General features: G+C 41.5%; 1 protein-coding gene across 1 annotated transcript in view; it reads right to left on the bottom strand.

Moving 5' to 3' along the window:
• LOC124599517 (oxysterol-binding protein-related protein 2) overlaps nt 1-15770 on the bottom strand; it is a 218254-nt gene that overhangs the window by 48283 nt on the left and 154201 nt on the right. Inside the window, exons 7-8 of the mRNA XM_047136084.1 lie at nt 14587-14671; nt 457-561 (exon numbers count right to left, since the gene is read on the bottom strand). Coding sequence (XP_046992040.1) covers nt 457-561; nt 14587-14671 — 190 coding nt within the window. The remainder of the gene's footprint in view (nt 1-456; nt 562-14586; nt 14672-15770) is intronic.

The raw sequence follows: 15770 nt of genomic DNA, 5'->3' as shown, positions 1-15770 counted from the left end.
ACACATGGTTTACAGTGTGGAGGACTGGCAATGAGTTTACTTCTTGTGTTTATGAACTCCGTCAATTATAGTTATTTTAACTCCCATTGCATCTTAAAATGTGGTTTTTTCTTTGCTCAAAGGTCTCACTTTATTTCCTTGTCTTGTTCTATAAGATGTTAACACCATTTTCTGTCTCTATCCTTCCCTCTTTTCTTATGTGACATAGGATCCCTCTTTCCGAAAGTTTAAAACTGATTCATCATCATCATCCCCATAACTGTGGAGCTGCTTCCATCTCATAACTATTTTTATTTGACATTTTAGAATTTTTTTAAAACTCATAACCTTACTGGTCAGATTTAATACCAACAGTAATAAGTTGCAGCAGTAATTTTTTTGATATGCATTTAAGTAATGATGCAACAACATTTTTCAAGTTTTTCTACTGATAAAGTATTATACAGCATACTGTACCTGAATTTGTGAGCATTTTCTTTCATATAATCATCATAGGAGCTTATATCTGTACAGCGAATGAATTCCGTCCACTTTCCATAAAGGAAGTTTATTTTCTTCTTGCTGAAATATGTGTTAAATAAGTATGAGACTGTTTGAAGAATCTATCACATAAGCTTAAATTTTTATAAAAATTTTGATAAAAATTCCTGGCTCGTCATTAGACGAAGTGATTGAAAATAGTTGTTTAGGTAGTTCTTTCTTTAATGGAGGAATGTAAAGCATCCATGAACTTGAGAAAAATGTGGGAAATATCATATTTTATTTTGTTACAGTTAGGCAGAAATCTATATGAGTGCAAACATGGTCTGTAAGTTAAGCATAAACTTATCATAAAACAAAGAAAAATGTTCTGTATGAACATTGCAAAAAAAAACTGTTGATGTTACAAATACATCACTAAAATATTTTCAACCATATCTGCAGTAGATGCTCAGTAAATCCTTAAACTTTAATGACAACATTCCACCTTAAATTCCTAACGCCTAAAAGAATAGTTAAGTGCTAATTGTTGCTGCCCCTTGCTTCCAGCACATAACCTACAAATTATACAACATCTGAAAGACAGTTTACATGACTCAACCAACTATTATAAAAAGAAATATCTCAATGCTACAGTAAGATGTTGATATGAGCCCAACATTATAAGAAAAGCTTAAGTAAAAGTAATTGTACAGCTGCATTTAAACCAAGAACAAGGGGAATGATTGGTTACCAAAGTCAGTGTCAATGTAACAAAAACAATGGAAAAGATTAATGTAGTGGGAAATGGCTTCACTCCTAACCAAAAAAGTATTAGGATTACAATGGACACAGATTTACTTTATGTAGCACCTTCAGGGTGTGTTTCTTTGATATTAACTAAGTTGGTGTCTACAAAGACTCCGCAGTGGTGAAGGGTCTGCTCACTTCAGTTCATGTGCTTTTGATAAAATGGTATCAGAACATTGAACTCCACTGGACCATTCCATTCTGTGTAAATCATGCAAACCTCCAGTTCTTGGAGCAACAAGAACAATGATAACAGTAAACAACATCAATAGCAAGAGGAATACCATCAGCAGCTGTTATCACTGTTACAACAACAATATCAGTAGCAACTGGCACAGGAAACCTGGCAGGGCCAGGGGTAATAGCTACCAACAAACGTAACACTGTCACCTATATTCTGGCCTTTCAGTGAGAATAAAGAGGAGTAACTGAAGAACAGTATAGCTATCAATGTCACCTGAATCTTCTTGCATATTCCAGTAGTTTGTCAAGTTCTAACAAAGATAATGAGACTTACCAAACAAAAGCGCTGGCAGGTCGATAGACACACAAACACAAACATACACACAAAATTCTAGCTTTCACAACCAACGGTTGCTTCATCAGGAAAGAGGGAAGGAGAGGGAAAGACGAAAGGGTGTGGGTTTTAAGGGAGAGGGTAAGGAGTCATTCCAATCCCGGGAGCGGAAAGACTTACCTTAGGGGGAAAAAAGGACAGGTATACACTCGCATACACACACATATCCATCCGCACATACACAGACACAAGCAGACATTTGTAAGGCAAAGAGTATGGGCAGAGATGTCAGTCAAGGCGGAAGCAAAGAGGCAAAGATGTTGTTGAAAGACAGGTGAGGTATGAGTGGCGGCATCTTGAAATTAGTGGAGTTGCCGCCACTCATACCTCACCTGTCTTTCAACAACATCTTTGCCTCTTTGCTTCCACCTCGACTGACATCTCTGCCCATACTCTTTGCCTTTACAAATGTCTGCTTGTGTCTGTGTATGTGCGGATGGATATGTAAGTGTATGCGAGTGTATACCTGTCCTTTTTTCCCCCTAAAGTAAGTCTTTCCGCTCCCGGGATTGGAATGACTCCTTACCCTCTCCCTTAAAACCCACATCCTTTCGTCTTTCCCTCTCCTTCCCTCTTTCCTGATGAAGCAACCGTTGGTTGCGAAAGCTAGAATTTTGTGTGTAAGTTTGTGTTTGTTTGTGTGTCTATCGACCTGCCAGCACTTTTGTTTGGTAAGTCTCATTATCTTTGTTTATATATATATAATGATCACTCTGTAAAAAAGGCTCAAGTAGTGGTTGCACATTTAGAGATTTTACAATGTAGAAAGTAAAGCAGCCAGTCTTATGATGTTTTAATGTTGGAGCCTGAAGATTTCAGCTGTTGTTGCCAATTCCATTGTGAAAATTCAGATTATAATTGTTCCTGGATGGCCCATGACAATGTGGTTAACTTTATCTCTACCAAGATGTTCATACTGAGATTCAGAAATTCCTTACTCTTCAGACCTAATACAAATTCGCAAATAAAAAACCTATTCTCTATTCACCAAGAGACAGCAGGAGAAAAGTCATACAAAAGATATGGAAACACACAACTTTCGGAGCCTGTGTCTCTTTCTTCTGGATGAACAATTGAAGGGAAAGGAAGAGGAATGAAGGAAAAGGACTGGCGAGGTTTATAAAATGGGAAAGTGTTACCAAAAAGTCACCCAGAATCCTGAGTCAGGGGAGACTTACTGACAGGATGAGAAGGTAGGCAGTTCAGAAGTCCTTTAAAAAGAAAATTAAAGTCATAAAATTATAAAAGATACCACTGTGGCATAAAAAATATTGCGCAGGCAACTGCCATTGTTCAACATCAACATCTAAGTAATGGAGTGCTATTGACAGGGGACATCAAATTGATTCCATATTTTTACATTTCCAGAAGGCTTTTGACACTGTTCCTGACAAGTGACTTCTAATTAAAGTGCATGCCTGTGGAGTGTCATCTCACTTGTGAGACTGGATTTGTGATTTCCTGTCACAAAGGTCACAGTTCATAATAACTGATGGATAGTCGTCGAGTAAAATAGAAGTAATATCTGGTGTTCCTTAAGGAAGTATTATAAGTCCCCTGTTGTACACGATTTTCATAATGATTTAGAAATAATGTGAGCAGTACTCTTAGATTGTTTGCAGCTGAAGCTGTCATTTACCATCACACAATGCCATCAGATGACCAAAACAAACTGCAAAATGATTTAGGCAAGATATCTGTTTGATACAAAAAGTGCCAGTTAACTGTAAATCTTGAAAAGTATGAAGTCTTCTACCCGAGCACTAAAAAGATCCGCTAAATTTCAGTTTCATGATAAACTGCACAAATCAAAAGGCTGTAAAGCGAGGTATCACAATTATGAATAACTTAAATTGGAACAATCACTTAAATAATGTTATGGGGAAAGCAAAGCAAAAGCTGTGATTTATTGCCGCACACTTAGAAAATGTAACAGGTCTTCTAAAGAGACTGCTTACATTACACTTGTCCTCCCTCTTCTGGAGTACTGCCGTACACTGTGCGATCCACATCAGATAGGATTGACACAAGACATTGAAAAAGTTCAAAAAAGGGCAGCTGATTTTGTATTATCGTGAAGTAGGGGAGAGAGTGTCATGGATATGAAACATGAACTGAGGTGGCAGTCACTAAAACAAAGGCATTTCTTGTTGTGGCAGGATACTCTCATGAAATTTAAATCACCAACTTTCTCCTCAGTGTGAAAATGTTTTGCTGGTGCCTACCTACACAGGGAGGAAAGCGTTGCACTTCTGCAACACTTCATGTTGTCAGTTGCTTAAAATTTAGCATTTGGGTCTCAAACTCTTACACGCACTGATGTCTACCTTTTCTCGCATGTCCAGATTGCTTTCACACAAACATGCGATATAACTGCTCTCATTGTTCCACAGTAATAATATAATGACGAAATTGAGATCAACTTCGTGTTGTCTGCCCTGGTCAGCTTCACTGGTTGCCAGATGGCCATCACTTTGTAGGTATGAAGCAAAAAGCTTTATGCTTATTGACAACTTGGAACTGGCCCTTCTGCAAAATATACTACTCACACGTATTGTATGAGACACCTTCTTGGCGGTTCTGTTTGATACATGTGCATTAATCTTACATATTTGCGAAAAATTGATAGGCATATAGGCTCTCCTTCTCTGCAAGAAGTGCGCACATACCTGTTGAATTATGGTAGATATGATATTCCATAAAAAGACATATTCATCATGGCAGAAACATAAAAATGTTTGCAGAATACTGAATGTCATCTCCTACCCTACACCGGACAAAATTTTCTTGGACTATGTACATTAGGTTCCTTCAGCTTTTTTTTTTAATCAGTCCATCTCATACCATTGTCCTTTGTGATGATCTCAGAGCAACAACTATCCATCATGAAAACCAAGTAGTGCTCATGCAGTTTTTGGTGATCCATAGCCCTGATGGTTATTTGTAAACCATGACCTCTCTGAGTACTTTCAACGTACAATAAAAGACTGATACTATTCTGTGTCACGGCCCAAAGAGATGATAACTGGGCCTTTGAGAGGCCAATATTTCACAAAGATTGATCTGCAGCACCCCTTAGATGATATCTCACATTAATTTAAGGTTAGCAACATTCCTCTCAGAAAGTAAAACTACCTTCTTCCGGTGGCTTACTGGCGCTCAAACCATTTTCAGTGCTACCTGGAATAACTCAATATACCTTACTAACCAACATTATGAAATCAAATGCCATCTGAAAAAAGTTGATATGGCATTCCTGACATCATATATCATCTTTACCTAGGGACTGGTCCAGTATATGACATGCTTGAGGTGTTCTGCATTCAAATTGATGACAATTTGCAAAACACAATTGATGGTTTTAACATTACATTGCATCAGATCACTAAGGCAACTGCCAGCTCATTCAAAGCTTTCCTCAGTTACAAATTCTGTTCATATTTGACAGCCACAGTATTTTCCAGACAGCACTTTTCCAGCATTGTGCACTTCATACTTCATCTTCCATCTGCTGAACATTTTAATCGTATCATAATTTTGATCAAAGTTGTAGAGAGGAGAATTGTGATTCTGCACTCCCTCTGAGCCCAGATCCAGGTCCTGTCTATGCCCATGGAGACAATGGTATCCTGTAGCCAATGCAACCTGATGTCTCCGGTGGCAGTGGACTAAAGCAAGGATCAACAGCTGCAGTGTAGTAGATAACATTCCTGACAATGTCGTACAGCAATATTTAGGTTCTGAGGGTTGAATCAACACTTCCTACCACGGAAGCGCTCTCAAACTCACCTCCACATTCTAAATAGCCCAGTACAATTCCACTGATCTGTTGACGCTGGCTGCCTACTTATCTCCCCCAATTATCAATCTTTCCATTCCAGAGTCCTTGGAAGGGATATTTCCCTTTCCATTTCACTACCATCATAAGACAGGCCAATATTTCACCCACAGGTTAGTTAAATAGGGGAGGAATCTGTTGTCAGTGCCAAATAAACAGACTACAAGAGCTGCATCCTGATGTATCTTCACTCACAACACACATGATTTCATAGAGAGCGCATCCATACAGTTCAGAGGCCTGCCTACAGATGCCACCTGGTACGGCCCCCTGATGCACTCTGGTGAGCCCCCAAAGTAACAGTATTATTTAAATAATATTATGAAAAGGGAAGTTGTTACTCACCATATAGCAGAGATGCTGGGTCGGCGACTGCCGCAAATAAAGCTTTCAGCCATTAAGGCCTTCGTCAACAATAGACGTAGAAACACATGCACACACACACGCAAAAGCAACTCACCCACACCACTGCAGTCACAGGCAACTGAAACCACTCTTCGAGCAGAAGTACCAGTGCATGATGGGAATGGCGACTGGGTGGGGGAAAGGAGGAGGCTGGGGTGGGGAGGGGGGGGGTTAGTATGGTGGGGGTGGCACACAGTGAAGTGCTGCAGGTTAAGGTTAGACAGAGGCCAGTGGGGAGATGGGGAGGGTGAGAAGTAGCAGAAAAGGAGAGAAGTAAAAAGACTGAGTGTGATGTGGAATAACGGCTGTGTAGTGCTGGAATGGGAACAGGGAAGGGGCTGAATGGGTGAGGACAGTGACTAACGAAGGTTGAGGCCAGGAGGGTTACAGGAAAATAGAACATACTGCAAGGAAAGTTCCCACCTGCATAATTCAGAAAATCTGGTGTTGGTGGGAAGGTTCCATATGGCACAGGCTGTGAAGCAGTCATTGAAATGAAGAATGTCATGTTTGGCAGCATGCTCAGTGACAGGGTGGTCTACCAGGTGTTTCTTGGCCACAGTTTGTTGGTGGGCATTCATGCGGATAGACAGCTTGCTGGTTGTCATTCCTACATAGAATGCAGCACAGTGGTTGCAGCTTAGCTTGTAGATCAAATGACTGGTTTCACAGGTAGTCTTGCCTTTGATAGGATAGGTGATGTTCATGACTGGACTGGAGTATGTGGTGTTGGGAGGATGTATGGGACAAGTCTTTCATCTAGGTCTATTATAGGGGTATGAGCTATGAAGTAAGGGATTGGGAGCAGGGGTTGTACAAGGATGAACGAGTATATTGTGTAGGATCGATGGATGGCGGAATACCACTGTGGGAGGCGTGGGAAGGACAGTGGGCGGGACATTTCCTATTTCAGGGCACGACAAAAGATAGTCAAAACCCTGGTGGAGAATGTAATTCAGCTTTGGGAGGTGGTGGGAGACAAATGTCCTGTCCATTATCTTCCCAACCCTCCAACAGTGGTATTCCACTGTCCACCAAACGTACAAAATATACTCGTCCATCCTTATGCAACCCCTGCTCCCATTCTCTTAGCTCATGGCTCATACCCCTGTACTAAACCTACATGCAAGACCTGTCCCATTCATTCTCCAAATCACCACCTGCTGCAGTCCAGTCACAACATCACCTATCCCATCAAAGGCAGAGCTACCTGTGAAACCAGTCATGTGATCTACAAGATAAGCTGCAACTACTGTGCTGCATTCTATGTGGGCATGTTAACCAAAAAGCTGTCTGCCACATGAATGGCCACGAACAAACAGTGGCCAAGAAACACCTGGTGGACCACCCTGTTGCTGAACACTCTGCCAAACATGACACTCCTCATTTCAATGACTGCTTCATGGCCTATTCCATATATATCATTCCCACCAACACCAATTTTATGAGCTGTGCCATTGGGAACTTTTCCTGCAATACATCCTACATACCTGTAAGCCTCCTGGCCTCAACCTTTGTTAGTCAGTCCTTACCCATCCAGCCCCTTCCCTGTTCCCATTGCAGCACTACATAACTGTCATTCCACCATCACACTGAGTCTTTTTACTTCTCTCCTTTTTCGTACTTCCTCCCCTCCCCACTTCTCCCCTGCCAACCGTATAACCTGCAGCACTTCACTGTCTACCATCCCCACCATACTATCCCTCCTCCTCCCTGCCACAGCCTCCTCCTTAACCACACCCAGTCACCACTCCCATCACACACTGGTGCTGCTGCTCTCAGTGTGGCTTCAGTTGCCTGAGACTGCAGTTGTGTGTGTGTGTGTGTGTGTGTGTGTGTGTGTGTGTGTGTGTGTGTGTGTGTGTCTACGTTTATTGTTGATGAGGGCCTTAATGGCTGAAAGCTTTATTTGTGGCAGTCGTTTTGTTGTGCCTATCTGCGACTCGGTGCTATTTGGTGAGTAGCAAATTTCCTATTAATAACATTGTTACATTCCATCCTGGATTTTCCACTGTTTGATTATTACTTAAATGATCACAAAGAAGTGCTCCACCTATTCTTCATGCTGTATTAAAGCTGTCCAGTCAATGTGTTCAGTGAAATGCACAACATGTATCTTACCTGTTGCTTTATAAAGTACTATGTTCCGTACATTATGTTTGTTCTTGCTATAACAAACTGGGCAACGAGTAAGGGTTATATTTTCTCTGCATGTTTGAGTCAGTGCTAAGTCACTCAACAAACATTGTGATGGAAGAAATAATCCAACATCTCATTGCCCTGCAGCAGGTTTTCACAGAACAACCGCCATCAATAAAGTATTATCTGTGTGTTTGTGGCAGGTTACTCTATCGTCAGTGCAACCATCACCTTTCCAGCATATGACCATCACCCTTTCTGGCATATAGTGAATCAGCTCAAAATTTTAACTCATGTAAGATGCAGTTACACCAACATTTCCAGGATTTTGGCAGGGGTGATGCAAATTTATATGGGGCTTTCTTTCTTTCCTGGTTTCCGCCACTCACGTACAGTAATTGTGGCATGTGTAGAATTTTACCATTGTTAGAAACACCGACAGCAATCTTACAAAGTTTGGGTTGCAGAATTACATTGGTTGAGCCACCATTGTAAATTTGTTACTAGTACCCATCACGAAAACTATGCTCATGACATGGTGCCTGATGTTGTTGTTTGTCAGGGCCTGGATAGGAAAGTCTGTGAAAAAGCACTTTAATATGAGAATCCAATACTTACAGATGTGCTCAACATATCACAGTCCTATGAGGTGTCAGGGTCACAGGTAATCAGATTGCTGCATGGGGAGAGGTATCAGAAGTTGCTCAGTCAACCCTGTTTGGCACACTGCAAGTGTTCAGGGTGACAGGGAAGCTGTTGTAGCAGTAGAACCTTCAACTGAGCATCGCATGAGGCACCATTGGTTATGGCCACAGCAGCAACAGGCCGTATCAAAAGAGCAGTGTGTGCTCCCCCCATGTGTCGTGCACATACTGCTTGAACCAATGTGAACGTGCTGCATGCCCTGAGCATTGGGTGGTTTGAAACAAGAGTCAAAAGAAAGGCCACACTACATCGGTGTGGGTAACTCCTCTTCAAACATGGCAGAGACAGTATTACCAATGGACATACAGTGGTTGTATAGAAAGTAATGACACTGATTTTTTGCTGACGCAACTGTACTTCGCAGCGTGCACTCGCCTGGTGGCTGGAGGGATTGGTGGTGTAGGGTGTCTGGCCGAAGACGCGTGGCATGCCGGTCGCCTGCAGGCTCTATCTCGGCAGCATTGTGCGCTGAGTCAACACGTCACAAAGTCGATGATCGTAGCACACCATTAAGAAACGTTATGCCATCAATTTTTGTGTGAAACTAGGAAAATCAGGTATGGAAACGTTGGATATGTGTCGACAAGCCAACGGCAATTATTGCCTGTCAAAAGCTCAAGTTTCCAGGTGGATGAAGAGCTTTAAAGAGGACTGGGACAGCGTTGAGGATGAGGACCACTCTGAACACCCGTCAAACAGCAAAACTGACGTAAACATCAACCATGTTCACGTTTTATTGAGCGCTGATCGTTAGATGAGTGTCAGAATGATGGCAGACAACCTCAGACTTGATAAAATGACAGTGCACATCATCACTAAAGAATTGTTGATGAGGAAGATCTGTGCCAAGGTGGACCTGAAGATTTTGTCAGACATTCAAAAGCAAGCATGTGTGGACGCCTGCCAAGACAATCTCCAGAGCCCTGAAGCTGATCCAGAATTTTTAGATAACTTTATCACTGGAGACAAAACCTAGGTGTTGCAGTATGACCCGGAGACAAAGCGTACGAGTGTCGAATGGCACACCGCAGCATCACCACATCCAAAGAAGGCTTGCATGACCAAATCGTAGGTTAAAGCCATGCTGATTGTGTTTTTCGATGTCAGAGGTGCGGTTCATCATGAGTTTGTGTCCCAAGGCTATACTGTCAACTGTGCTTTTTATTGTGAAGTGCTCAAGAGACTGAAAGCAAGGGTCCATCACGTGAGCCAGCCATCACTGATGATTGGAAGCTGCATCATGACAATGTGCCAAGTCACATCGGCTTCATGGTGACCAGCTACCTGGCCAAGAAAGGGATTCCAATGATTCCATAGCCCCTCTACAGTCCTGATGTGGCCCTGCCAGACATTTTTTGTTCCCCAAATTAAAAACTTCACTGAAAGTACAACATTATGGGACCCTAGAGGAGGTCCAAACTACCACGATGAGGGCTTTGAAGGCCATCCCAGACTCAGCATTCGCGGCAGCTTTTGAAGCATGGAAATCTCACATGCAGCAAGTTGTTGACTCTCAAGGGTCATACATTGAAGAATATTATGTGGTTGTGGTGATATCTACAATAAATTTTTATTCACAAGCTAAGTCTCATTACATTTTACACAAACACTGTAAACTATATCTCTACAATGACTGTTTCCCTGAATACATTGTTTATTGACTTGCATGTGTTTAATTAACTGCTAAAAATGCAAGTGAACACAGGAACTGCAGTGCCTTTAGTAAATGTGCAAACACATGTGGACTTAGCCGCCCCTCACCTCCCCTCCCCTCCCCTCCCCTCACACAGGCTTCACCGAAGTTGGTTAGCGACAATAAATAGCAGATTCCAATCCTAGATCAGTTCTCCGCTCCTGTCTCTTACAGATCTGTTTTTTGCTTCTCATCTTCCTTATTGTGGATCATTTCCATACTGCAGACCTGTTCAGGTTAGATGCATTTAACACTTTCAGTTTCTGCATTGCCGATAAGGTAAATTTAGTGTCAGGCAAGAGCATGACAGGTGTCTGTTGGATTGTGCAACTCTGTCAAGGTTGAATGACTATTTTTGACGTTGCTCAATACCATTTGGCCTACTTCTTCCAGTGGATGGGCTATACCACTTGTCAATGGGTAAGCTTTGTCTCTGTGGTGACTTCAGTGTCATGATTAATGTATGGTCCATGATAAATTACATATCCTTTGCCCCACTCTGACCAGTTGCTTGCAAAATTGTCATGTGGGCACTACTTTTCCAAAACTAATTTGTTGGACGGTTACCTCCAGCTTCCCTTGGATGAGGACATTACACACCTTCTTGTTGCCAACACATCTTTTGGCCTATACCAGTATCAATGCTTGCCTTTTAGCGTCATTAGCGCACATTCAATTTTTCAGAATTTTGTAGAACAGCTGACAGCTTCGGCATGTGGCTGCATCAATTACCTCGACAATACCATTGTTTCAGTTTCTTCCACTGAAGACCAACTTAGCACTCTCTGATCTTTGTTTTCTGTTTTGCAGTCTGCGGGTCTCATTTGCAATCTTGCGAAATATGAATATTTTCAGCCATTAATTGAGTACCAAGGTTTTGAGGTTTCTTGCACAGGGGTCAAGCCATTGCATCTCCGTGTTGACACAATTGTGGCTTTACCAAGGCCGACCTCTATTAAGGAACTGAAGGTGTTTCTGGGTAAAGTTGCATACTACCATTAGTTTTTACTAGAGCACATGCACTGTTGCTCAGTCAGTTCATATGCGTTTGTGTAAAAATGTGCCTTTTTTTCTTCTCCCTAACTTGTGACCAACCATTTGCTTTGCACAAATCTAAGCTTCAATCTGCTCCCTGGCTACTTTCCAGCCAGGTCAACATCTCATGTTGGTTACAGATGCCCCTCAGCAAATCTCGGCGCAGTGTTAGAGCACAAACACACGGATGCATCTGAACAACCCATTGCTTATGCTTCCATGTCTTTAGCTCCTGCTCAGCAACAATATTCTCAGACTGAAACAGAGGCTTTAGCAATCGTGTCTGCCCTCAACAAATTTCACTTCATCTTGTAAGAGTCTAAGTTCTACTTAATCATGGATCACAAGCTGTAACCTTTCGACTTTCATGCCAGACAGGACAGCACACCATTTGCAGTGGTGGGCTCTCTTCCTCTTCCGTTATCTTTATCAGATCCATTACCAGCTGACAGAGCAACACGGAAATGCCAATCAAGCCAGATCCAGCATTCAGTCAGCATGAGTTGCTTTGTTTCTATTTATATACTGATAACCAGAACATGGTCAATAGTTTACCTACCACTAGTGCCACAATACCACAAGGCGTCACCTTGGATGCTGTATTTAATCAGCTCCTGTCTTTTGTGCTGTATGATTGGCCAGTAAAACCTCCGGGCCTCGCACATGGGGATGCTCCATCCCTGTGATAAGGGAAAGTGTATGAATCTGTTGGAAGACTTTGAAATCTTCTGCCATCAAGCATCATCTCATCCGACACTGTTTAATGAACAGATGGACATGAGAAAGTCCATGCTTTGGGAACTGTTTAAAAACCATTGAGATTTTGGTACAATAAATCCAGACTAATGATAAATGCAGTGATGGATACAAAATTAGTTCCAGTTCTGAGATTTTCCTTGTTTGAAAAGTAAATGTTGGAAATGTCACTGCTTGCTGCTGATATTTGGCTGATTCGAAACACAGCTAACAATGAGCTGGTTCTCAAACAAACAGCACAGGCCACTGGGCTAGGGATTAAAATGCATAGTCCGTGCCTCGGATTCCTTGGGTAATTACTTCTTCCTCCAGCACTGCCCTTCTATGTGTGACGGGGCTCTTTTGTTAGCTACAGAGGACACTGCTCCCCTGGTTGTGATTCCCGCTTCCTTACATCGTAACATACTGTGTCATCTGCATGTCAGCCATTGGAAGACTTCTGGCACCAAAGCTTTGGCCCACCAGCATGTGTATGAGCTGGGCACTGATCGGGACATTACATGACTTCCCACCGCTTGCACTCACAGTGTTCAACAACAGGCAGCCCCGCAGTCGTAGTGTCCATGGGAGTGTCTACATGCCGATTTTGCTGGACCCTTGCTAAATTGGTATCGGCTCATTATAGTGGACGCCTATTCCAAGTTTCCCTACATGGTGCATTATCTGTCCATGTCTGCAGCAGCCACTATTTTGGCCCAGTCTAAGATTTTTGCAATAGAGGGATTTCTGTATACTGTGGTTACCAATACAGACCCCCTGTTTGTTTCTCGACAATTTGCATCTTTTTGTTATGCTAGTGGTGTTTGCCATCACACAGCTCCCACATTTTTTCCTCACTCTAATGGTCAGGCTGAATGCACCGTTCAGACTTTTGAAACTGAGATGGAGAAGTGTGTATCTGGCAGGTCCCCTGAAGCTGCTGAAGACTGTTTTTTGAGGTTGTGCCATTTCACTCCGATGAGGAACATGAGCCGAGCAGAGCTGGTACATGAACACCAACCATAGACATTCCTTCACCGGCACATCTGACACTGCACCTGCCGGAGTCACCAGCTCTGCAAAGGTTTCGGCTGGGTGCACCTGACTGGCTGCCGGATTGGGTCGCCAGCTGAACTGGGTTCTGCTGTTATCGAACATTGCTGGGGTGAGCACCAGTGCATTTGTCCATGCTCCTGACTGGCGGGTGTCCCATCACTTCGACCAGCTGCGTCCAAGCATGGTGGGGCCTGTTCCGGAAGGCCCACCACCTCCCCTGCCCCCACCACCACTGATGCCTGTTCCTGAGTTCCAGATGTACATTTTTAAAAAGTAGATATAGATGTTGAGATTGTTCTTTACATTCCCGATATATTATGTGGCCATATTGCAAAGTGAAAGAAAGATAACCTTCTATGATTAACTGTTGGTTGCTGTTCACATAATTTTGTTTGAAACAATCACTCACTTTGTTCATATGAAATGGCTACTTTCTTGTGATGTGTTCAGTACATCCACTGTTATGGCTTTTTGGATCTTGTCAACCACTGTTTATAAACTTGCCAAGGACACTTAAAATATGTCATCACGAGAGTTGACTGTTATGAGATGTTTTAAGTATCCTCTGTAAGCTTACCAATAGTGGTTAACAAGATCCCAGGAGCTAGAGCAACAGATGTAACTGAACACACTACAAGAAGACAGATCTGTCATATGAACAAACTGAATGATAATTTTTTTAAGAAAGCTATGTGAGCAGCATACCAACAAATAATTACATTACATTCTCTTTATCTTTCTCTACAGGATGCCACAGTACGCTCAAAGACTGCAAAGAACAGTACATACTTTTAACAAATGTTTTTGAATTGCTATTGTAACCTAAAGATGAGATTTGTACTTTTAAACATGTTGATTTATTAAAAAATTTAAGTAATTCAACAAAAACTGTGACTGGTAGTGGTCTCCAAAAACCTTTTTCATATTTTTGAAATAGTGGTGGTCAATTAACAGTCAGTGTGGCTTTAAATTCATAACCTTGTTGTTAAAATACTAAACATATCCAAAATAAAAATGTATTATCATTTTTAGTTAATTCATATGCACAAAACAGAAAAAAAAAAATAATTTTAACTTGAGTCAAAAAGTATACCACAATAAATCTCAGCAGGTAGTGAAGCGAAGCATACTTACTTTTTGTCCATGATAAAGCCCTCCACTCTGTGGAGATCTTTGGATAACCACCCTGCTGGCTTGAAAGTTAAAATTGCACGATGACCTATGAAAATGAAAATACTTAAGAGTGTCTTCTTTGAAATAAGAAATACAGAAATATTTCAACAAATACTGCATTTATGCTTCTACAGAAGTTTTTGTTCTACAAAGAGAACAGTATGTCATGAACAACAACAGTAAAACAACAGATGAACAATGTCAGATAAATGGAAAATAAAACTTCCTGGCAGTTAAAACTGTGTGCCAGATTGGGAATCAAACATGAGATCTTTGCCTTTTATGGGCAAGTGTTCTACCAACTGAGCTATATAAGCATGACTTGATCCACCCTCACAACTCTCCTTCCAAACTACACAGAATTTCTCCTGTATACCTTGTGGGACTTGCATTCTTGCAAAAAAGGATATTGCATAGACATGGCTTAGCCACAGCCCAGGGGATTGTTTCCAGAACGAATTTTCACTCTGAGTGGAGTGTGCACTAATTTGAAACTTCCTGGCAGACTAATGACGGTCAAGTGTCCAGTCAATTGTTTCTTATTGTCTGAAAATAAAGATACCAATATTGTTATGGAATGGAGGGTGTGCGGAGGATGGGAAGAAGCAATCTGAACATTCCCACTTGTGAGCAAGCTGCTATGGCTTGGACAAAATGCATTATTCATGGTTGCTAAAAGTGATACGGTGATCATGTCGCACTGCATTCATAAAACTCACAGTATGATAAAATATGTACAAAGTGCAAAGAGACGCCGAATGCGAGAAGTATTAGCACTTTTATCCATTTCATAATGATTGACCCCTGACTTTAAGCTCATATTCTGGTCACAATGCATTACAAACATCAATATGTCACACCTTATCAGAATCATGGAAATCTTTTCTTTTTTTTGTATGAATATTACATCTTAGTTAAAAAGGGGACGACATACATGGTGATATTTAAGAGAAACTGGGCTGCTTCTAGCTTCTTTTCACAAGTGTCAACTTCAAGGACAAATACTTATAAAAATCAGACTGTAATTAGGTGAAAAACTTTCTTTGCATAGTTTAAAGATACAACCTTCTTCTATTTAGGTGCAGATTTTCATTATTTCATTGTTATAATGTCAAATGCAAGATGTTGCAGTTGAGCTTACCATT

Source organism: Schistocerca americana, chromosome 1, assembly GCF_021461395.2.
Source record: "Schistocerca americana isolate TAMUIC-IGC-003095 chromosome 1, iqSchAmer2.1, whole genome shotgun sequence".
Taxonomy (NCBI): Eukaryota; Metazoa; Arthropoda; class Insecta; order Orthoptera; family Acrididae; genus Schistocerca; species Schistocerca americana.
Note: the sequence above shows the minus strand (reverse complement) of the source record. Positions and strands in the feature narration are given on the sequence as shown.